Consider the following 24758-nt stretch of genomic DNA (forward strand, 5'->3'; position numbering starts at 1 on the left):
CTCAGCATATTGCACACATCAACAAAAACTTGGCATCAGGATGTTTCGCACTGATAAACATTATAAAGGAACTGGGGTTTGCTGCAACGAAAGTAGTGTACTATGCCTTGATAGACTCTCATCTAAATTATGGTATACCCTTTTGGGGTGTTTGCAGTAAACAACTTATGCAGTCGGTTTTTGTCTTGCAGAAAAGAGCTATCAGGTACTTTTGTGAAGCGAAATGGCGAGATTCATATAAATCTCTTTTAGAGAACATAGAATCCTAATGTTTATTTCAATATTTATGTTGGAAACCATATCAAGTACATATACAAATAGGAAGAACTATGAATCTACAGCTAAAGCAACATACCACACAAGGCGGTCAAATGACCTGAAACTACCAATTCCAAAAACATGTTTGGTTCAGAACTCGTTGATATATAATGGAATCAGGATATACAATAAACTTCCCAATGAAATCAAAGAGACTGTTTTTATCATATTCAGAAATAAATGTACAAAAATATTAAGTGGTAAAACCTATTATTATCTACAAGAATATTTTGACGATGCCCTGTAATTTAGAATGTGATGAAACTGCGATTATACTGTGTGTGAAAAAAATATTTTTATTCTATATCCTACTTCTTGTTATGTAACAATTGCATATGTATCTGTATATAGTTTATATTTTATTTTAATCATTTACATTTTATACATTTATACTTCACATTTCATTATATTGACACATTATTTTAATATTTACTTATGACATTGTGTTTGTAACAAGAATTTCATTCTCAAGTAATAAACATATTATCAATCAATCATGTTACTCAATTTTTCGCAAGCATTTTATGATTCCTTCACCAATAATTTGTTTTTCGGAAGTGATATTGAAGAGTTTTCTGTTTACTGAAATAATTACTAACCTTTCATCATAATTCTTCATATGTGAGAAAATTCCATTCATAAACTCTACATTATAAATTTCTACCAGTTCATTCCCCGTGAATGTTTTGGAAGCCAATCCTTCAAAAAATGTTTTCCATTCTATGACACCATACTTTTTGTTGAACATATTGATGGGTATACTGGCACATTTATCAGTGTTATTGATGTGTCGCACTGTCATACGCTACAAATTAAAATTGTTTTCAAAAACTTTGGGAAATCAAAAGATTTCTTTTTTGTTCGATTCATATTGGTTGATGATCAGAAAGTTATCCGTATCAAAAACCCGTTTCCCACGCCATAACAAAACAACTGTCTCTCAATACGCGTTTCGTCAGCAAGATAGTTATATAGAATAAGGATCATTGCTGTAAATGTCAAAAATTTTGTTTCTTCTATATTTGAAATGAGTTTATTCAGGTTCAACCACATGTGTATTTTTCTCAAGTCTGTTTGAACTTCTTCAAAAATTAAGGCAGTATCACCGGCATGACAGAAAAAATGAACCTTGAATCCATTTATGTTGGTGAGGTTATTCATGAATGGAAGGTACAGCATCGGTTTTAACATTGTTTTTTGGAGGACACCAATTTTGACTTCAGATATGCTACTCATTTCTATCTCAATTTCCACTCGTTGTATTCTATTTGTTGAATAACTGAAGAAGTTCGTATTGATTCGGCCGTTACTTGATGAATATCCATAGTAATTTCAAAAACTACATCTCACGATTTGATCACAAACTTTATTTGAAATATATATCACAACATGTTTCGCTAGCACAGTAGCTTTTTCAAGTATTCACTTGAAAAGTGAATACTTGAAGTGAATACTTGAAAATATTCACTTCAAGTGAATAGTTCAAGTTGTTTCTTACACTAATATTTATATACTACAAGTAACCATAATGGAGACTACCTTCAAAAAATCAATTAAACCTCTGTACCTGTTCAATTATGATCACCTGAAGCATATTACCTCACATCTACATCAATAATGATTCTTTCTTGGTTTTTAAGAAAACAAGTTCAATAATGGTGATCTATTCAAATCCATTTGGTCATTCATTAGAATGTTTGAATTTTTAAGTTTATTAATGTCCATTGCTTCCACATGATTCAGCTCCAAACCGTCATTTTCTATGTGCGAAATTTCGAACTCTTCGTTATAGATATGTTTTCCTTCTAGAAGATTATTTGAATATGTTGAATTTGTTTTCTTATTTACATAGCTCATATGATATTCCCGGATTCGATTCCTAAATGTTCTGCCAGTTTGACCAATATATACAGAAATACTGGCTTCATTTTTGAGGAAACTAGGTATTGAAATTGCATATAAAACAAGTAATACGTTGGAAACGTTGGTTAAAAATAATAAAGGCAAAACAAACAAATTCGGGAAATCAGGAGTATATAAATTGAAGAGTGGAACGTGTCCTAAGTTACCGGTCCTTCTTAAGATTCAAAGCTCTGATTCAGTCATCTAATTACCTAGCCATACGAGTGTGAAGGGCCGGACGCTGGGCGAATAGCAGAATTCCATGGTTCAAGTGTTGTGAAACCGTCTTATTTCCCCCAAATTTTTTTATGATACCGTTCTTCCAACTTTATTGTTGAGTCAATGTTATTTTTCTACAATAACACCGTTGGAATTTGATTCTTCTACACATGTCGTGGTTGAAAAGAAAGGCAAGTTCAAGTATTTTGCTGGCTCGTAATACACTCTGTTTCGATGGAGCAAGTACGTTAGTCAACCTGAAAGGCTGATGATTTTCAAGGTTGAGGCACCTTTTGAAAGGGGAGACTCACCATGAAAACTATTATCTAGTATTGACGGTTAATTTAGTTCTCGAAACTACATTACGCACCTGCCTAACTTACACCAGAATCAGAAAATTATTGAAAATCATTCAGAATTCCCTTACCTTAAGAAACTTCAGCGAGTCCTGTAGAGCAACCTAGAAATAATGAAAATAAAGAAGAAATTAAATAAATTCATATTACATTAGATTTTTTTCAGAGAGGTATTGTAACCCTTCAAATTTATTTACAGAAATGAAAATATCAAATGCTCCTGGCGATTGTAGGGGCAGAATTAGGCAACCAATGGAAAAATCTAAAAGAAATGAACTTTAAATGTTGTTTACTGCCTGTCTTCAAGCATTGCTCCCTGACTAATGAGGAAGTTCTTCTTCTTTATTCAGAGTAATCAGGCAAAATTCAGATATGCAGTTGGTTAGTACCTCGTTCACTAGATGGAGTGACATTTTGTTGTTCGCTCCAACTTAGGACGAGGATTGAAATACTCTGAAAGAATTTTGATTTTCAATTTCTAACAGCCCAACGTACTACCCGCAAGCAAACGCAGTCCCAAGCACTCTTGACATCGCACTAGTACAGAACGTCGATACTACGGAGATGGAAGTACTAGATGAAGGTTCGTCAGACCACAACCCCATCCTATTCACAATAGGAAGGGGAGAAGTGGAAACAGACAACCCAACGAAGCGAATCATAGACTGGACAAGATTCCAGCGAGCCATACACAACGCGCTGGGTGAGATACCACGCTTCGAAACAAAAACAGATCTGGAGAACGCCACGGACCAGCTTCAGCAGGCGATCACACAAACAACGGAAAGAAGCGCGAGGGAAGTCCCAGCCACGCGCTATAACTTCCAAGAGCAGCTTCCATCAGAAACGTTGGAACTAATCAGAATAAGAAGACGCCTGAAAAGACAGTACCAAAGAACACGTGCACCGATGGACAAAAGGTGCATGCATAGAGCAAACAGGATACTGAAAGAAGAGCTGAAAGCGATCCGAGAAAGACAGTGGACCACCCGTCTGGAAGAACTGAGCACAGAAGATAGATCTGCGTGGCAAATGCAGAAAAAACTCAGAAACGGACCTCGACAACCCTGTCCACCAATACATGGCGAGCAAGGAATTGTCTACACTGACCATGAGAAGGCGGAAGCATTCGCGGACAACTTCGAAAGGCAGTGCAAAGAGAATGACGTCCCGTTTACAGACGAGGTAGAAGAAATAGAAAACCAGGTGGAAAGAACGGTACGGAGGCTCAACCGACGGACAGATAATGCGCAACCCCTGGCCCCAACATCGCCTGAGGAAGTGAAGGACATTCTGAGACGCTTTATCACTCGGAAAGCACCAGGCCCAGATAATATAACAAATCGAGCACTGAAAGTACTGCCACGAAAGGGTATAACAGCCATAACCAACATCATAAATGCTATACTTAGACTGCAACACTTCCCGTACCAGTTCAAAGAGGCAACGGTAATCCACATACCAAAGCCCAAGAAGAACCACCTGTTTCCAGCGAACCACCGGCCAAAAAGCTTACTGCCATCCATGAGCAAAGTGGCGGAACGCGTCATCCTGAAGAGACTGGAAGAACAAACCAGAGAGTTAGGGATCCTCCCCGACGAACAATTCGGTTTCAGATCAGAACACTCAAAAGAGCTACAAGTCCTGAGGGTAGTGGACTTTGCGACAGAAGGCTTCAACCTTGGCAAAGGACACAACACCGAAGCTATCTTCTTAGACGTCTCCAAGGCGTTCGACAGAGTTTGGCACGGGCTACTAGCCAAAATGAGCGATTTTGGATACTCAAAACCAATGGTAAGATTAATTCAGTCTTTTCTAGCTGACAGGCGATGCCGCTGCAAAGTAGGAGACGAATTATCAACAGTTCGACTACTGGAGGCAGGAGTCCCGCAAGGTGCAGTCCTTTCACCACACCTCTACTCCGTATACACGGCAGACGTGCCCAAGCCAGAGAACAACTTTAACAAGTTGGCACTCTACGCGGACGACACGGCCCTGCTGGCGAGATCTAGGAGTCAAGCACTCGTTACGAAATACGTACAACAACAGGCAGACAGATTAGGGCAGTGGGCTAACCTGTGGAAGATCAGTATCAACCCTGACAAGAGTCAGGCGATACTGTTCACCCGCAGGTTCGTACAACCGGAAGGCAACGTCATCTTCAACGGACAAGAGATTCCGTGGACAAACAAAGCGACATATCTCGGGGTCATCCTAGACAAGAAGCTAACATTCCAGGACCACGTACAGCAGAGAATAGAAGACGCCTGGCGCCGATCATAGGAAGAAGTAGCAACATGGCACTGAAAGTCAAGCTACTGATGATCAGAATTATCCTAATGCCAATAATACTGTATGCATGCACTGCCTGGGGCCAGTGTGCGCAGACATACAGAAATAAGATCCAAGCATTTATGAATATGAGCGTAAGGGCCGCCGTAAATGCACCTTACTGGTGCATTTACGGCGGCCCTTACGCAATATGTGGACGTGTATATGAGAGAACATGCAGAAAGCACGTTCGATAGAATCAGATCGCACTTAAATCCAGCGTTTCGCGATCTACACGAGGCGTTGAACATGGATGACCCCAGGTTCCGAGAAAGGCCGACTAAACAAAACCAGAGACCGCCCCCACGAATTGCCGTCAGGCAGCTCCGGCAAGTATAACATTTTAAAGTGTACTAACCATATAATCTCTTTCATGAAAACCGCGATTCACTTTCAAATCACATTCTCTCAGCTTCACTGAGAAACGCCCGTCAATCATAATTCTGGCCGCCGTTAGTTTTGGGGGCCCCCATGCAAAAATTCAGTTAGGAATACCGCGACAAACAAGAGCCAAATAAAATTTAAAACGAGAAGTTAGATAGGGAAATAAAAGCACCTAAAGGCTGGTTTCCAACCAAAAGAGGTTAGATATCAACCTTGCTGAAGTGTCTAGCAGCTGGATTGAGGACCGTTTCCTTAAGAAACGGGGGTGGAAGGAAAGGGTCGCCAGGTCCAAACCTGCGGAAGCGATTCCGTAAGGAGGGAGCTTGCGACCTGGGCACACAACCCGGGAGGGGGCATGGGGGGGTGATTTTCAACTAATTCGATTTCAGACGCCGAAGAGTGAACATCAAAGTGTAAAAGCTTGAAGTGTAACTTGAAGTGCAGTGCGAGGAAAAACTGGAATTACTAGAGAGGGAAAACCACAGGTTGCGCCAGCAAAAGGACGAACTGACAAGCCTAATAAAAAGCCAAATGAAAAAACTGAACGAAAGGCTGAATAATGTAGAAGAAAGTGTAGTCCAAAGAACACGGGCTAACACAGGACCATCTAGGGCACAATCTGGCACAAGGGCTGAATAATTCGAAAACCCAAATCAGCCCAAGGAAACCGAGGAGAAAGAAGAAATGCGCCTAAACAAGCGGCCACGTGGCCCGGACAGCGCATCAAACACTGACTCGGAGGATGACGGGAGGATGACGGGCAAGTCACGATGAAAACCCAAGCGAGGACATGGACACGCTACAGGAAACGGGCGCCATTGAACAAATAGTGCCAACCGTAGAAACTGAAACACCGACAGAGAGGCCAACCACTGAAGAAGTGGAAGCAACCCCAAAAGAAGTGGTACCAACCACAGAACCAGGAAAGCCACCACCAATAGTCCTACACGATATCAAAAAATGGAACGAGATATCAAAAGATCTCGAAGCAAAGAAAATTGGTTACAACAAAGCCAAATTAACGAGAGACGGGATATATTTAAATACAAACGATGAGGCGGAATGGCGTAAAGCCACCAGATTCCTGAAACATAAAAAATTGGACTTCCACACATACACCGTCAAAAGAGAAATACCGTTACACGCGGTTATCCGCGAAATCCCAGTGAATGTGGAGGCTGAAGACGTAGGAAACGACTTGACGAAACAAGGTTTCACGGTGCTTCAATGTCACCGTATGATATCAAGGCGGAACAGAAAGGTGCTGCTACTATTCCTTGTGAAAGTGCCCAAAAAGAAGAGAAGATATTCGCACCGAGAACGTGCGTAAACATAATAGTGCGGCCGGAGCCGCAAAGAACGAATAAGGGACTAGTGTCCCAATGTCACAGGTGTGACATTGGGACACTAGTGTCATTCAACGGCACGTTGCGTGAAGTGTGGTGAACACCACGGAAGTAGAGACTGCAGTCTCACGTACGGCAGAGAATCGGAATGGCCAGACACGCCAGACAACGCCTGGCACCTATTATAGAACGCAGAAGCAACATGGGGTTGCAAGTAAAGTTGCTGATGATCAAAACCGTTCTCATGCCCATAATACTGTATGCCTGCACTGCCTGGGGCGAGTGCGCACAGACATACAGAAAGAAGATACAATTGTTTATGAACGCCAGCGTAAGGGCCGCCGTAAACGCACCATATTATATACCAAACAGGTATACAGGGTGTTCCTTAAACACATGCTAATATTTAAGGAGGCAATTCTTATACCCATTTTAAGGAAAAAACGTTTTATGGACGTATGTCCTTAACGCCTTAACTTTTGAGATACAGGGTGGCAAAGTTTTCAAAAATAATCAGTTTTTTAATAATAACTGAGATTATTTTGTAGACATCTTTGGCATATTTGGTACATATGTTCCATGCCTCAAGGCGCATTTCCTGATGTACAATTTTCTCAATTTTCTCTGCCAGTGGCGTACGTACGAGTTTTGAAATGTATATTTTTGGCGAAAAAATACTACTACACTGCTTTATCTTGAATTAAAAATTATTTTTAAAATCTCCATACATTTTTGAGCACATTTGATTTGCTGGGTTTTCTTTGTCCGACGCATGGTTTTCGCTCAAAAAATTAAAAATCGCTTTACTTAAGGATAAATTCCTTAAAAATCTGATGCGGTATCGTGCATCGACGGAAAGCAAATTAAGAGATCAGATTTGTTGCAAAATAATTGAGGATCTGAAAGGTATTTGTTTGTTGTCAGATGCACAGTTCTCAATTAAAATTACGTCATAACGCAGCACCGCTTAATAATTTTTGAAAACATAAATTTAGTTATCCTGGAATAAATGACGTGTAGCAGAATTTATTTACTGCACCTTTTGGAAATATGGAGTTTGTCGATATGTGATTTCTTTTAAAGATTAGAAGCAGAAAAAATAGCGTATCCACCATAGCAATAAAAAACGAATTCTCTGTATGTACAAACGTCAGTAGCTAATATTGATGTTGGTTTAAAGTAAGGTGTTGGTGTTGAAAACTGTCATAGCGCGTTTTGATTGATTTTGAAGTGTTATTGAAGTTATTTTGGTAGTCCGCTGTTTTTCTGAATATCAGTAAATATGGTAAATTATACGAATGCAGAAATGGCGCAAATGCATTACGTATATGGTCTTGCCGATGGTAATGCAACAGAAGCCAGGCGCATTTATCAAGAAAGATATCCTAATCGTGCCTTACCAGATAGCCGAACCTTTTCAAATATTCATCGTCGACTTGGGGAAACTGGTAGTTTCAAGAAAGGGACTCCGGAAGGTAGACCTCGTGTAGTAAGAACTCCTGAAATTGAGGAAGCGGTGCTGTAAGAAATTGAGGAACATTCTGAGACGAGTACGAGGAAGATCGCTAGAACTCTGGATATTTGTCATCAAATTGTTTGACGTATTTTGGTTGATTTTTTGTTATACCCATACCATATTTCAAGAGTGCAGGCATTACTCCCCAGAGATTTTCCACAGCGTGTGAACTTCAGTCAGTGGTATCTACAAAGTATTTCAGTAAATCCGCAGTTTGAGACACAAATTTTGTTCACAGACGAAGCAAATTTTTCTCGGAATGCCATTCAAAATTTCCATAACAATCATGTGTGGGCTGAAGAAAATCCCCATGCAATAACCGAAACCCATTTCCAACACCAATTTTCGGTTAATGTATGGGCAGGAATTATAGGTGATCATCTAATAGGCCCATTTTTTGTACCAGGACGCCTTGATAGTCGTTCTTATTTACACTTTCTCGAAGAAGACTTACCTGGGTTATTGGAAGATGTGCCACTTGCGTTAAGGAATCGAATATGGTACATGCACGATGGCGCCCCTGCTCATTTCAGTGTAATTGTCCGAAACCATTTAAATACAGTTTATCCTAATTGTTGGATAGGTCGCGGAGGACCTCAGCAATGGCCAGCAAGATCCCCGATCTCAACAGTTTAGGCTTTTTTTATGGCGTCACCTTAAAACTCTTGTGTATAAAACTCCCGTTAATACTTCAGAAGATTTAAGAGAGCGAATAGTTGCCTCGTGTGAAACTATACGAAATACGCCGGGAATATTTGAACGGGTGCGGAAGCATGCATACTAAGTGCAGGTGGCCACTTCCAACAATTTTTATAATCAGTTTTGGTATTATTACTAATCAACAAATTTGTGCTATTCGTTTAGACTTACTGTCACAAAATAAAATGAAACTCGTTTTTGTGAAAAATGTATTGTTTTGCAGATTACGTTTTCAAATATTATTAGGGAATCGGTAATGCGTTATGAAGCAATTTTCAGATTCTCATTCATTTTAGAATTGATCTAATTTCTTAATTTGCTTTCTGTCGATTTTTATTTTTATGAGTGAAAATCATGCGTCGGACAAAGAAATACCAGCAGATCAAATTTTCTCAAAAATAAATGAGGATTTTAAAAATGATTTTATTTTGAAAAGAAAGCATTGGCGTAGTACTTTTTCCCCAAAAATATTCAATGCGAAACCCGTAGGGATGCCACTGTTTGAAAAAATACAAATTTGTGTACATCAGAAAATGCGCCTTGAGGCATGGAATATATGTACCAAATATGCCAAAGATGTCTACAAAATTATCTCAGTTATTATTAAAAAACTGATTATTTTTGAAAACTTTGCCACCCTGTATCTCAAACGTTAAGGTGTTTAGGACATACGTCCATGAGAAGTTTTTTTTTTTAAATGAGTCTAAGAATTACCTCCTTGAATATTAGCATGTGTTTAAGGATTACCCTGTATATACAGAGACCTAGACCTGGACACGCAATATGTGGACGTGTATATGAGAGAACACGCAGGAAGCTTATTCGATAGAATCAGATCGCACAACAACCCTGCGCTACGCGATCTACACGATGCGTTAAATATGGATGACCCCAGGTTCCGAGAAAGGGACAAACATCCAAGGCCGACAAAACAGAATCAACGACCACCCCCATGAGTCGCCGTCTGGCGACTCAGATAACCATAAATTAACCATATAAACTCTCTTTCAGATAGGTTCAACGCAGAACAATTCGACCGCTAAGGAAAAGAGAGTCTTTTCCTTAGATTCACTGAGGATTGCTCGACGCCGGTTAGTTTTTGGGGGCCCCCATGCAAAAATTCAGTTAGGAATAGTCACGACAAAAACGATACAACCGATCGCGAAAGAATAGCACCTAAAGGCTGACTTTCGACCAAAGGAGGTCAGATATCAATCTTGCTGAAGTGCCCATCAGTAAGTTGAGGACCGCTCGGAGAGCGGGGGTGGATGGAGTGGAGTATTAGGTTTTCCTCGCAAATTAGTTGTGGGGCGAAGCTTTTACTTCAGGGCACTCAACCCGGGAGGGGGCATGTGGGGGGGATTTTCAATTATGGAATATCACTGACTTTAGGTCGATGATGGCCACTATCTTGCACTGACACTCGTCAGTGCGGAGATAGTGCGGAGATAGTTGAAGGTTAACTCTTTCAGTTGTATTGCCAATTGCATATGCAGGAAATTTTCCATGAAGATTTCTGCACTGACGCCTGTCGGATATAATCCAACGCCGTTCGTGGTATTAGCCAGGGGAGTAGTTGTTTTCTGATAGGCGTCAGTCCATTCAACCTACTGTTTAGGTATATCCGAGCCTGGCTTGAACAGTTAAAGTTCATTTCTTTAGATTTGTTTACTGCCTGTCTTCAAGCATAGCTTACTGACTAATAAGGAATCAATGAAAATATTGGACGCCACCGAATTCTATCTTTGAAGTTCAATCAGACCTTGTCCGAACTGAAAAGACAAGATCCTCATGATTGTTGAAATATACTTATATAGAATATAGGTGAGTAGCAGTCATCAATAATACTGTTCACTTACGATACTGAATTTTAAATTCATTATCATTGAAGTTTTCGGAAATATCTGTAAAATTAAGGAGGATTACCTACATATTGTACTCTACCCAAATGATGGAATATAGAAATGTAGATAATTGAATAGAACTGGCCGATAGTTGATGAAAATCCATATTGGAACTAATTAATATCCTATTGTATGATTTTCACTATAAAGGGTAGTAGATGAGATACAGGGCTTCTGTGGCACAGCATTGTGCACGACACTGTCATTGAACACCTCCCACTCAGCGAAATTATCAAGAAATGGAACTAAACATGTGATTTTGCTGCAGTATCAATCGAAGAGTCAACATGAGAATAGCTGTCGTAGATATTCAAGGTTTCATCATCGAGCAACAATTCCATCCTAAGGAGACAGCTATTAGGATCGGAATTCAATGTAGTAACTTTTTACTGTTGCCAAACATACCATTTTCCTGTTTGAGTAAAGAAGATCGTCGTACCGCCTGTTACTTGGAGCGAAACGTTCACGGATTGAGGTATTTCTCTGGTTTTGTGGAATACAATCAATTGGATGCTATCCTCTTGAAAAATCTACAAGGTATCGATATCGTTTATGTGCGAGGTCATCAAAAACGAGTTGGATATACCTACACGCGTCGTGAATTTGGAGGACTATTATAATACGACATGGATGGTTCCCACATTCGACAATAACAACAACGAAGGTGTCTCACCTTGTATGCATCACATTCACAACCGAACCAAATATAATTGCAGTCGTGTTAGGAATCACACGTTAAAAGGTAAGACCTCGTTAACCCTTAGCTCGCACAAGTTTCGACTTCTGAGGGTTGTCGTTCGTAGGGGTGCGACAGCTGGTTAACGGAAAAACAGATTACAGATTACAGACAGTCTCCGAAACGCAGATATTCTATAAAAATGACTTTGTGATATGTTACCAAAATGAAAATGTATAATAAATGTCTATTCGAAATGTTTTATTTATTTTTTCTACCTAACCTCAACACCTGATGATGGTGACAACGTTTTGAAATCTCTCCAAACCCCCCAATGCCCCGTTTGTTCGTTGCCCCTCACTCCCCCACTCCCCCATTTCCCAACTAACACGAAAAAACGCATCTGATGTATTTTGAAATGTCATTGCTGAATACCCCCATTGCCCCATTTCCAACGTTTCCCCATTGGGATCGCACGCTAAAACGTTAGGCCCCCGCACCTGACATGTTTTTTTTTCCTAAATGAGACACCCTGTACACATTGAAAAATCACACGTCAAAACCATAGAGCCTCGTTAAACTTTTTTTGAATGACGTATTTTGAGACACCCTGTACATAGTGACGTCATGTTTTTTCTTCAATCCGATTTTTCATTCATTATTATTATTACACCATTATTTTTCGCGCCGACGTACACCCTGTACATGTTTTTTTTCCCTAAACGATGAGACACCCTGTATGGCAGCAGCCATGTTTTTTTTCTTCAACGCCCCATGACCATGTTTTTTATTTAATCCAATTTTTCGTGCATTATTATTATTATATCATTATTTTCCACGTTGACGTATTTGAGACACCCCGTACATGTTTTTTCTTAAACGATGAGACACCCTGTATGACACACATGTTATTTTTATAATTCCACCGCGTTCTTATCTATCAAATGACTTTACTCGATGCTCATTCCATCGTTCTATGCGTCGATCACGTCGCACACGTCTCTTTCCCACTCACTACCGTAAGTACGCTGTGCCACAGAAGCCCTGTATCTCATCTACTAAGGGTTTTACAAAACCCGCGACACGTGTTTCGCTATACCTTAGCTTCCTCAAGCGATAACTGTTTACACTTGAGGAAGCTATTGTATAGCGAAACATGAGTACTAATTAGTTTTAAAAATGTAGGCGTTTGTGGAAACTTGGCCCCTCTATATGAGATTCTGATGTCAAATCGTTTATCAATGGATTCTGAAGAATAAAAGTGAATTTTAAAAAACCGTATTGTTGTTTTCTTGTCTTCCAAATATTGGACAGTACAGTTGGTGACGAGGATAATGGTTTACGGTTCAAAAAATCGTCAAATCAGTTGGGAATTTAACGCAAATATCCATCATCGCAGCAACTTATTGCTACTTATGTCAATAAACGTACACAAAGAGTTGTATTGAACTCTACATCATCAGACTCGATCTAAATCTTGTGTGGTGTACCTCAGGGATCAATATTGGGACCGCTACTCTTCACTATTCACACCTCTCAATTCTGTGAACATTTGAAACATGTGACATCACATTTCTATGCGGATGACACGCAGCTGTACCTCGCTTTTTATGAAAAAGATATGTTGCTGCCTGCAATGAAGTTAACGAGGATCTCGCGAGGCTTGTCGATATATCAAAAAAATTCTGTTTGTCCATCAATCCAACCAAATCCAAAGCTATACTTTTCAGTAGAAAATCGACCAAAAATAGATCCCGACCCCTGGTTTCCCTTTACATTCGCAATGAAACACTCGAATTGTCAAATTGCGAAAAAAATTTAGGCCTGTTCTTTGGTGACTCCCTCACGTTTTCCACGCATATATCACATATGATCAAAAAAGCTTTCGTAAACCTAAAACTGATCTATTCCAACAGAGATATTCTAAATAAAGCTTGCAAAATTACCCTATGCGAGTCACCCGTCGTGTCACAGTCTATGGAACGGTTTTGTTGCAAAATATGATGGGCGACTGCTGATTTTTCAGGTCTTCCATATTTTAAGTGTGCTATGTGTTCCTTATATCTTACGGAATTGGGGCGCTAGGTAATAAGAAATTAACATCAAAAGAAACCAAAATCTCATCTCTTGCAGAACCACGTTTTTTGTATGTTGTATGAACTCTAAAGAGTTTTTTATACTAAAACTTGGTTCCGCAATAGACAAGGTTTCAAATTCCTTCGTGAGCCACTTTGCAATTTGGTAGGTAGGAGGTCCAATAGCTGACACGATAGGGCGCATTGATTTTCCTGGTTTGTGGATTTCCACAGACCTTGCAATACCTCAGGGAATTACTAGAGAAAAATAATTTCAATAATAACAAAATCGATGGATTCGTCTCTTTTACTAATTTGTGTATAAAACAAAATCGGTTCCGAGTAGAAGGTTGCTTTTATGAACAACAGGAAAGAACGGCCATGGGAAACCCCTTGTCCCCCTACCTGGCAGACCTGTTCATGACCAACGGAAAGTCGAAGTATTTTCGCTATATTCGATACCAAAAAATCGAATATTGACGACTTTGTTTCCATTTTAAATAATAGATGTCCATCAATAAAATTCACGTATGAGTTAGAAAATAAGGGACAACTACCATTTCTTTACATTACGGTAATGAGGAGCCAATATGGAGGGTTAGAATTTAGAAAAGAAACAAGCACGTACAGGTATATTCCTGACAGTTCACATCACTGTGGACAGCACAAAAGTGCTGGGTTGAATTTTTTAGTGCACCGTCTTTTGACTTTCCCTCTAACACATGATAGGTTCACAAAAGAAAGACGTACAATACAGGAAATAGCAGCCACTAACGGTTTCTCGAGGGGTATTGTAGATGGCATAATGAGGAAGAAGAAGTTTAGGTAAAGAATGAACGAAATCTCGACTTTCAGAAAGGACAAAAACTAAGATAAATACATCTCAGTTCCATACCACCAATATACGAAGAACTTTGGGAAGATTTTCAAGGAACTAGGTATGAAGGTGGTTTTTAAAACGAGTCATACACTGCGGAACCTTTTGGGAAGTCCAAAAGACAAAGTCGAGAATTCGGAAAAGTCTGGAAGTTACGAAATTGAATGTAAGGACTGCGATGCAAAATATTATGGACAGACAAAAAGATCTATTAAAGTGAGATACAAGGAACACATAGCACACTTAAAATATGGAAGACTTTCTAAAAAAGTGTACATTTTATGATTATAACTAAGCAGTGAGTAGAGAAAAAATTTAGTAGAAAAATTAACATGATAGATTCAATGAATTTTTTTCTTTTTTAAAAAATAACAAATAATTATATAATATAAGTTGCAAATGGTGAGGATTCCAAACCGTTTCAAGCAGGGTCAGTTACAGAGGAGAACAGATAGTTTTTAAAAGTAAGGTTCATCTTAAATCATTATTCATTATATTAAAAAATTTGTTTGAAAATTGTAGAATATGTTTCTTTGTTTCTTTTTTGAATTGTTCTAGTTTTCGAATACATCTTAATGCAATCGAAATACAGTTGAAGAATTTAGGGCCGAAGAAAAAGAAAGATCTTTGCGTTAAAGATTTTCTGAAAAGTTGTATACTGAGATTCAAATTACTAGTGGATCTGGTTATTCCAGTTTTTCTCTGGTTAGATGTTTCGTGTCTGATGTACATTCTTTTTAAACACTGGTGAGTAAATAACAGTTTTATAATCAAGACCTGTGATTCTTGGAATAGCATGTCAGTGGAATAGCGTTTATTTTTTTTCAGAATAATTCTTAGAAGAATATTTTGTGTTTTTTGTAGAGAATCAAGTGTAGTATTGAAGGCCCCACCCCATGCTGTAATACAGTAGGTCATTACAGATTCAGCTAGGGAATTGTAAAGTAAAAGGAGATTTCTTCTGGTAAGCACGTCTCTCAGGATATAAAAACTATGCATCAAGACTCTTAAACGGTTATTAACATTTGTGATGTGATCTGACCAGCGCGTGCATTGATCTAAGACTACTCCTAAATATTTGATTTTTTCCACTTTTTTTACTATGGAACATGTGCAATCGATCTTATGACAGTTTGTGATGTGTAATTGTATCAGAATATTTTTTGGTTGGGTACCTAGTGACTGTTGGCGTAAATGTAAGAAATTTTGTTTTTTCAATATTCAGGGTGAGTTTGTTTAAGTTTAGCCAGTCGTGTATTCTTTGCAAGTCAGTCTCAGTAGTTTCTTTTACTTCCTCCCAAGTTTCTCCTGTGAAGATCAGAGCTGTATCATCTGCATAACAAAAATAGTGTCCTTTAAATCCATTAATTCTTGTAATATCATTCATGTACACAAGGAACTTTGGAAAGATTTTCAAGGAACTAGGTATGGAGGTGGTTTTTAAAACAAGTCATACACTACAGAGCCTTTTGGGAAGTCCAAAAGACAAAGTCGAGAATTCGGAAAAGTCTGGAATTAAAGAAATTGAATGTAAGGACTGCGATGCAAAATATTATGGACAGACAAAAAGATCTATTGAAGTAAGGTATAAGGAACACATAGCATACCTTAAATATGGAAGACCCGAAAAATCAGCAGTCGCCCATCATATTTTGCAACAAAACCATTCCATAAACTTCAGTTCATTGAGATTAGTTAGACAAGTTAACAACAACAGGCAACTAGATGCCTATGAGAGTGTAGAAAGAAGTAAACACTGTGATGAATGTTCTTTTTTTCTAAATAGCAGAGTTAATCGCCATAATTGTCGCTATTGGGCTTATTTAAATCCTCACATTTTTCATGAAGTGCATACTCAACGTCCACAAAAATTAAATGTATGGGCTGGAATTTTGGTGACCGTATTGTTCGCCCATTGTTTTTGGAAGGCAAATTAACAGGACAAATGTATCTGGAGCTTCTGGAAGATACTATGAATCCCCTTCCCACTGATATTATTGAAAATGACCACAATTATCGGGAGGATCTGTCAATATTTCAACAAGATGGGACTCCTCCTCACTATGCTCTGCCTGTTTGGCAGTATTTAGATCATACTTTGTCGAATCTCTGGATTGGGAGGCGGAGCAATATTGAATGGCCACCACGATTACCAGGCCTTTCGCCGTTAGATTTTTTTCTGTGGGAACATTTGAATAGCAGAATTTAGTGTACTCCTCCTGCACATTTTGAGCATATGCTAACATGAGAATAAAGTAACTTTTTCTCTAAATTTAGTATGGTTCTTTCTAAGATTTGCAAGATTAGTACCCAAAACCTGTCAAGTTTTCGATGGCCCACCCTGTATAAGGGTAGTCTTTGCTAAACACTTAGGATATGGAGGTAGATATTTGAATGTAGCAGATTTCTATCATTTCGATAGTATATACTTTTAATCTTCAGCAAAAAAAGTGTTGAAAAATGATATCAAAATTTTGTGTTCACAAAAACTGTATAGCACAAGTCAGGAGACATTTACTACAACAATAAACGTCAAGACTCTTATTGATACAATAATAAATACGTATATTTTTCCATATATACTCACATTGTTGTTACTTTCACCAAGAGCAAATTGCATATCTTTTTGATATCGTTCAGCATATTTCATCATCAAATCATCTTTGCATTTCTCAAAATTTTCGTATGATTTCTCCATATTCACGCTTTTCGTGGAAAGTGATTTTTCTAAATGTTCCCCACATTCATTTTCTACTTGCTGAATCACAGACCAATCTCTCAATTCCGTTTTCAAGGCATTTTTCCCTGGCGAACCTATCTGAAATAATAATATGACTCAGTGACTGAAAAATGGTAATCGTTTAATATTTTGTGCCAATTTTATCCAAAAACTGAAAGAGTACGGTCCTGGACATGAATGAAAAATAATTTGATAGAAGACAATTCTGGAGAAAATGATGAATTCTCACAAAAACCTTTCGAAATGCTTCCATATCACTTCCACTATCACTTGCTTCACATAAGCGGAAGTAGACTAGAGGGAAAAAAAGTGATCCAAATTATTTTTATTGACTTATCTATGAAGTTGGATTCTGATCACATACAAATCAGTACCGTAAATATTCGCTTGGAATAGGGTCGCACAAGTCTTCAAGCAGGTTGATATCTTTTTTTCTCTCTCTCTCTCTCTCTCCAGAAAGATGTGGAGAAGAGGTATATCTGGAAGGATTTCCATAGCCGCAGCGTGTGGTGCTTATGAAACCATAGAGAGCCAAACAAACCTGCACCGTACAAGATCCGTACATGATAATAATAATAATGTTCATCAACTTGATATAGATAAAAGATATACATAATTTTTAAATATAAAAAAAGTAAATAAACAATGGCATCACAGAAGAAGCATCGCTTCATATCAGTAAATAATAAAAAATAAAAAATCAGTACATATTCTTCCAAATATTAACAAATATATGCGGTTTCGTCCTATACGGAAATTTTCGAACTCTTACATTACACTTATACATTAATGTATGAGTATAAAAATGTCCTTATAGGATGACACTGCAGTAACTATAGTTACAAATAAAAGTGGAAATTATCAGTTGGTGTTACCAAATTCTCGAAGTTGGAGTTGTCACCCATTAGGTATTGATGAAAAAATGATGACTGGTGATGATGCAACTAAATAGTTATTCGAGAATTAAATAAATAATAAATATTATGTCCACGATTTTATGAATTATGTTCGTCAATTTTGAAAAGTACCTATATATCATTATTAGATACATGTTATCTCGTAGTGACAAACATGAAATTTGAGATCTATAAGCATGATGATAATTTCAAAGTTGGTCCCGAAAAAAATGGTATTCCAGTTATGCAATTGAAAATATACATTACCTTCTCTTTACTCTATCTACTCAGATACCATACTAACTTGAAATATATAGGATCCGTCCTCTTCTCCAATTTTCATTCCGACATCAAAGAATAGCATAGACTGAGTCAAAATTGACTCTATGAACACACCAGTGAGGTTGGTACTGGTATATTTTTTGACTGAAAATAAATAACTGGATTACGAATGATTGTATCAACCCTTTTCTGTTTTAGTTTTGAAAGCAAACTAGCATGTCCCATTGGACCTTCTGAAACATTTCCGCTTGAGGAAACAATTATACAGGGTGTAACTAAATGAGTGTAAAACATCCAAGGAGGTGATTCCTCATCGAAAAAAAGATAGGATCTTTCATATGAAAAAAAATTTATTGGAGCATCCCTTGTTAAGATACAACCCCTCAAAGGGGGTACCTACATAAAATTTGTATAACAATTTTTTCACAAGCACTGAAAAAGTTACAATATTGAATTTAACCTGACAGAACAAAAAGACACTTAGCCAGAAATTTATTTGGTTTGGGGTGGAAAACGCAACCCCTAAAATTTATTTCCAATGTAACTTTTTGTCTTATTATTTGTTTACCATTCGAAAATTCATTTCCGATAACCTGTTTCATTCTAAACAAAAAATGTCTCTTGGGTTTTTTACCCAAAATAAACCAGTTCGCAGCAAACAATTATTTTACGAACAACTACAGAGATACATCGACATAAATGCGAAAATACGAAACTAATTTTGGTCGCTATTAGCCATAGCGACAATTGAATTGGTATGACGCTGTCAGTTTGTGAATCTTCGAAATTGAATTAATACTAATTGTGTGTTGTTGTTCTGTTCTTAATTTGTTACTTTAATAATTCACTTGTTATCAAAATGGCATACACAAATGAGGAAATGGCTGATATGCATTACGTTTACGGTCTGTCGCAGGGGAATGGGTTAGAAGCTTCTAGAAGATATGCTGAAATGTATCCTCAACGGCAGCATCCTTCACATAGAATATTTCCTCGACTTCATCAACGATTACGAGAATATGGTTCATTCGACAAAAGAACGCACGATTGTGATCGCCAAGGAGAAGTACGAACACCACAGCTTGAGGAAGCAACCTACTACCAGAACTGGAAAGATTGCTTTCCAGCTAAATGTTGATCATATGACGGTATTTCAAATACCCTCACCATTTGCAACGAGTACAGGCACTGTTACCGCGAGACTTTCCGAACCGTCTTGAATTTTGCAATTGGATGCTGGAAATGATTAGAAGAAATCGTGACTTCCTAAAGACGATAGAATTCACAGACGAATGTAGTTTTTCTCGGGACAAGATTATTGATTTTCATAATTACCACATATGGGCTGATGAAAACCCTCACGCTATTGTTGAAACTAACCATTAAGAACAGTTTTCTCTTAACGTGTGGCTCGGAGTTATTGGGAATGATTTAATTGGGCCCCATTTTCCACCTCCTCGATTAAATGGTGAGGCATACGTTCAATTTTTAAGAGAAGTGCATCCAGTACTGCTGGAGGAAGTTCGTTTGGGCGTCAGAAGGGATATGTTTTTTATGCATGATGGGGCTACCGCTCATTTTAGTCAAGTAGCACGCCAGCTTTCAACTGAAACATTTGCAAATCAGTGGATAAGTCGAGAAGGACCACAGAACTGGCCCGCTCGATCCCCGGATCTCAATCCTCTTGATTTCTCTATTTCGGGACATTTACAGCTTTGGTTCAAAGTATTCCTGTTCGCGATGCAGAGAACTTAAGAAACCGCATCATCGATGCGTGCAGGGTAATCAGAGAGTCTAGACGCATGCGTAATGTCTGAAGGTAGACATATTGAACATTTACTATGATTTCTACATGTTGTGTGTTTTTTTTATTAATAAATCAGTTTTGTTTATTACCCTTTAATCGTTTAATGCAGGTACTAACTGTTTTTAAATATGTTTTTCCGTTAATCAGCTGCCGCCCCCAAACGAACGACAACTCTCAGAAGTTGAGAAACTTGTGCGAGCTAAGGACCAACGAGGTCTTACCTTTCAACGTGTGATTCCTAACACGTTACAAAATAACAATAAATCCAGTTCGCATTTATGACGATGTATCTCTGTAGTTGTTCGTAAAATAATTTTTTACTGCGAACTGGTTCATTTTGGGCAAAACACCCAAGAGACATTTTTTGTTTAGAATGAAACAGGCTATCGGAAATGAATGTTCAAATGGTAAACAAATAATAAGACAAAAAATTACATTGGAAAAATTACATGTAGGTGGTGTGTCCACTAACCTAGATATAAAGGAGATGTCTCTCAGCGATCTGTCCACCTTCCTGGAAAGGACAGGCTGGACGATGACCTGGGAGGACAACTCCTTGGGAGGATGTACAATGGGTCACATGTGGCCTGAGTACTGTGAGTTTTCACTCACCTTCCCTACTCTACAGATACAGATAATGATTTGAAATAAAAACAACAATTAAGGAAGTCACCGAAAGATAAGATATCCCTTCTGAGTGAAATATTTTGACCGTAAAATTTTATGATATATTCATACTTACTGAACTTCATATTTTCAATGAAATCGAAGGTCGGATCGAAGGCAATGCAGCTTTCGTAAAATCTTCGGAAATCAAGTATATATTTTTCAGATTGTGCATTACCGTTTTTCTTGAAATACCGACGAAGCAGGCCCAAATGTTTTTTGGACATTGGTTTGTTATCCGTTATCTGATTTCCACAAATATACTCATGAAATTCTTCGCAAGGATCAGCATAGTAGTTGATTGAAGAAAGCATTTTTGCCACAGCCTCTTTACAAACAGACGTGTTACATTGCTTGTCGCTATTTTTAATATGTTCCTCTGCAAAATGTAACATCAATTAACAATATACTTGCATATTTCTATTGATTATATTACCTCTTTCTTGAACCATTGATGCTTCCTGAAAAATTGTAAAACTTTGAATAACTAATATTCTTAAAATAGCACACTATTCACCAGTTTTGTATTACAAGAATAGAAGTTAGAAATGAAATTTATAATTTATAAAAAAAATATATTTTGATTAAAAGAAACATATTTTTAGGGAATATTATTTTTTTGGTAGAAAACTTTTGGCTTTCTACTTCTCCATCTTCATACAAATAAATGTGAAAATCTTTCGAAGGAAGGAAGGTAGCAATCAATTTCAAAAAAATAACTGATGTGCATAGAGTTTATTTTTTGAAATTGATTGTCTCCTTTCTTTCTTTGAAAAGATTCCCACATTTTTTTATATGTACGTACACATTATTTCGAGATAATTGTAATCATCAGCATATACTATTGATTACATCGCAACACTTTGAGATGTAAGTGTCGTCGTCGATGTAATTGCGTCGCTCTTTCAATGACTGAAAAATAGATCCTTTACATTTCCAGAGCCTGGTCTCAGGAAATAAATGTCATGAATATTTGAATTTGAGAAAAGGAACAAATAATCAATATCTTGACAACAATGACAGTTTTATTAGTGTCTGTGGTAATTTATATCAAGGTCTCAATTATGTCAGCATCAGCATCTTCTTCTACTCGTTTACTGGAAAACCCTTGTAACTGTAATTTTTTCATTAATGTTTTCATTATATTTTCCTTGTTTTTCTCATTACATTCACATTTTCCTTGCAAAAATGGTGTTTTTGAAATACCTTTCAATGGGCAAACATTTTCGGTAGATCACTCTGGTATATGAATTATTTTGAATCAGCAATAAATAGGTATCTACAAATATTATTCAAAGAAGATTCTATAACCTTCTCAAAATATTGTAGATGTGTTATCAAAAATTATCTTTATCTACTTATTTTTTTTTAATTATAGTATATATCAATTTGAAATTTTTTCGTTCATCAATTTAACATGGAATTTCACGTTTTTTGAGTAATTGAAGTGTAAATTCTAATAAATAGCTCATAATGACTAAAAAAAATTCAAATTCGAGTTTTTTTCGATATTTTGCATTTTCTTAGAATATTTACTATAATAATATATTTTTTCACATCATCAGAAAGTAAAGATTTCAACGAAGACTTCTTGAAAAAGGCTGATATTTTGATGCGAGAATTTTCGATTGAAAATTAGGGTGCTTTTTTGATATTAAGTCAAAATAAGGTGAAAAAGTAAATAATTCAAATCAAATAAACTACTGTGTATTTGGGACATGAATAGGTAAATTTTTTTTTTTTGGAAAGAAAAATGAAAAACCAAAAACTTAGTTATTTGAATTTTTCACATTGATTTTCGTGTTACGTGAGAAAATTATAGATACAGAAGTTGTAGATCTTTTTATCACTTACAACTTTACCATTTAACTCTTTTCCATAGGTCTTGTACTTTTAGCGGAAATTTGAACCTTTTTTTACCCTTAAAAACTCACCCCCTACCACTTCCCGAACTCAGATCGCCCGTAATTTATTTTTCCTCTAATTTTTATCATATGTTTCTCCTTTTCTGATGTGTTTCATCCTACTATTATTTTTGTTTTCACTTTTCACCATTTTTGAAGGCTTCACCCCTGTTCTAAAAGCACACTTCGTTCATTTCTATATATTTCAAGTATAGATACGATTCATCATAAAACTTAGTACATCACAACAACCGCAATAATCTGTATAAAATAGGGCAGCAGAACTTCCATTCAAATATCATTGTGAATTAGCTGACAAATATGATACTGTTCGAATATTCATATAACGACATGAGAAAATCGATTCAAAATATCCAATACTTCAACTGTTAAAGTAGTTCATATGCTGTGATGACATTTATGAAGAGATAATAAATATTCCTCATACTCAATGATATATTAGAAAAATAAAAAAGTTTTCGCCTTACAGTTCTCATAATCTCGCTGTTCGCAATTGCCAAACACATGATAACAAAGTGGAACGACATTTAGAAACACTTTGTATAGGTAATCAACTTCCTCAATGGCTTCTGGAAAACTAATGAAGAATGAGCAGTGTGGGTTTTGTAAAACATATTGAGGTATAATCAGTTTCTTGTGGGCATGATAATCAAACTGAGATAAAGAAATTTGTTGCGAAGAATATTTCATGAAATGCTGCTGTGCTTCCTGGCGTGTTGAGTATTTTTAACTCTTGAGAAGTACGGCATATAGATTGCAGTGTTTTTCATATCCCCTCTTCCTTTTTCATAAAATAGTAACGTTTCGTAATGTTGGGATTTGTGAATAAAAATAGATATTCATAAATTGAATCGAAAAGACGTAAAATATTTGAGAATTTCGACAATTCTCTTAATTTTTCACATCTACTGTTTTATTGTTTAACAGGTTATCGTCCCAGCTGAATAAAAACTATTGATATCATTGTTTAGTAGCAAGAAGAAGAAATTGATCCAGGTTTTCCTGGATCAATTATGAATTTTATATAAGTAGTGCCAAATAATTATCGCCATTCAAGGTGCCCTCAATGAAAAAGGGACCAATGATATGATGACCATCTCATGATCAGTTGTATTATCAAATCAATCGACATTCCTAATCACATTAAGTACATCGAGACTACTAAATTTGACTTTAACCTTTTTCAAGTAGATCTCAATCTCATCGACTGGAATCACATCTATACGTTAGGAAATCCTAATGATGCACTTACTTTTCTGTATAATAATCTTATAGCCTTTTATAATCAACACGCTCTGGTTCGAACAGTTAGAACTACTAGACAACCAGCCCCGTGGTTGACACCCACTATTAAAGAAATGATGAAGATCAGAAATAGAGCCTTGATCAAATTCAAGCATACCAGACTAGAAACTGACTTTACTTTACATAAGGACATACGTAATTATACAACCACAGCTATACGACGCGGAAAAAGAGCTTATCTGAATTTTGTACTCCACAATGAAAATGCCAAAGCCAAATTGAATATCCTTAGATGTCTGGATATCCTGAGGAATGATAAAAAATCTGAACTTCCATATAACCTAAATAATCCCACATTATTGAATTCTCATTTTGTCAATTTCAATCACGTCACTGAAACTCCAGGTCAATTTTCTTTACTTGACAAATATTCTTTCCAAAATAATCGCAACTTCAGTTTTCACGTGATAGACAAAGACACCGTAAGGAAACACCTGAATGCTTTCACCAGTAATGCTACAGGATCGGATCTAATATCTCTACGAATGTTGCGTTATGTAGAAACTAAACTTATTGACCATATTACTTATATTA

The 24758-nt window shown here is 37.1% G+C and overlaps 1 protein-coding gene across 1 annotated transcript in view; it reads right to left on the minus strand.

Annotated features, from left to right (window-relative positions):
• Nucleotides 1–23582, minus strand: part of LOC111516061 (neprilysin-2) — a 42172-nt gene extending 18590 nt beyond the window's left edge. The window contains exons 1-7 of the mRNA XM_074179627.1: nt 23387–23582; nt 21431–21455; nt 21071–21373; nt 18544–18665; nt 17191–17421; nt 2867–2899; nt 918–1123 (exon numbers count right to left, since the gene is read on the minus strand). Of these exons, the coding sequence (XP_074035728.1) occupies nt 918–1123; nt 2867–2899; nt 17191–17421; nt 18544–18665; nt 21071–21373; nt 21431–21455; nt 23387–23446 (980 nt within the window). The 5' untranslated portion in view covers nt 23447–23582. The remainder of the gene's footprint in view (nt 1–917; nt 1124–2866; nt 2900–17190; nt 17422–18543; nt 18666–21070; nt 21374–21430; nt 21456–23386) is intronic.
• Nucleotides 23583–24758: the final 1176 nt, after the last annotated feature.

This window comes from Leptinotarsa decemlineata, unplaced genomic scaffold, assembly GCF_025532065.1.
Source record: "Leptinotarsa decemlineata unplaced genomic scaffold, Ldec_3_MD MMD2_P_RNA_scaffold_14, whole genome shotgun sequence".
Classification (NCBI taxonomy): domain Eukaryota; kingdom Metazoa; phylum Arthropoda; class Insecta; order Coleoptera; family Chrysomelidae; genus Leptinotarsa; species Leptinotarsa decemlineata.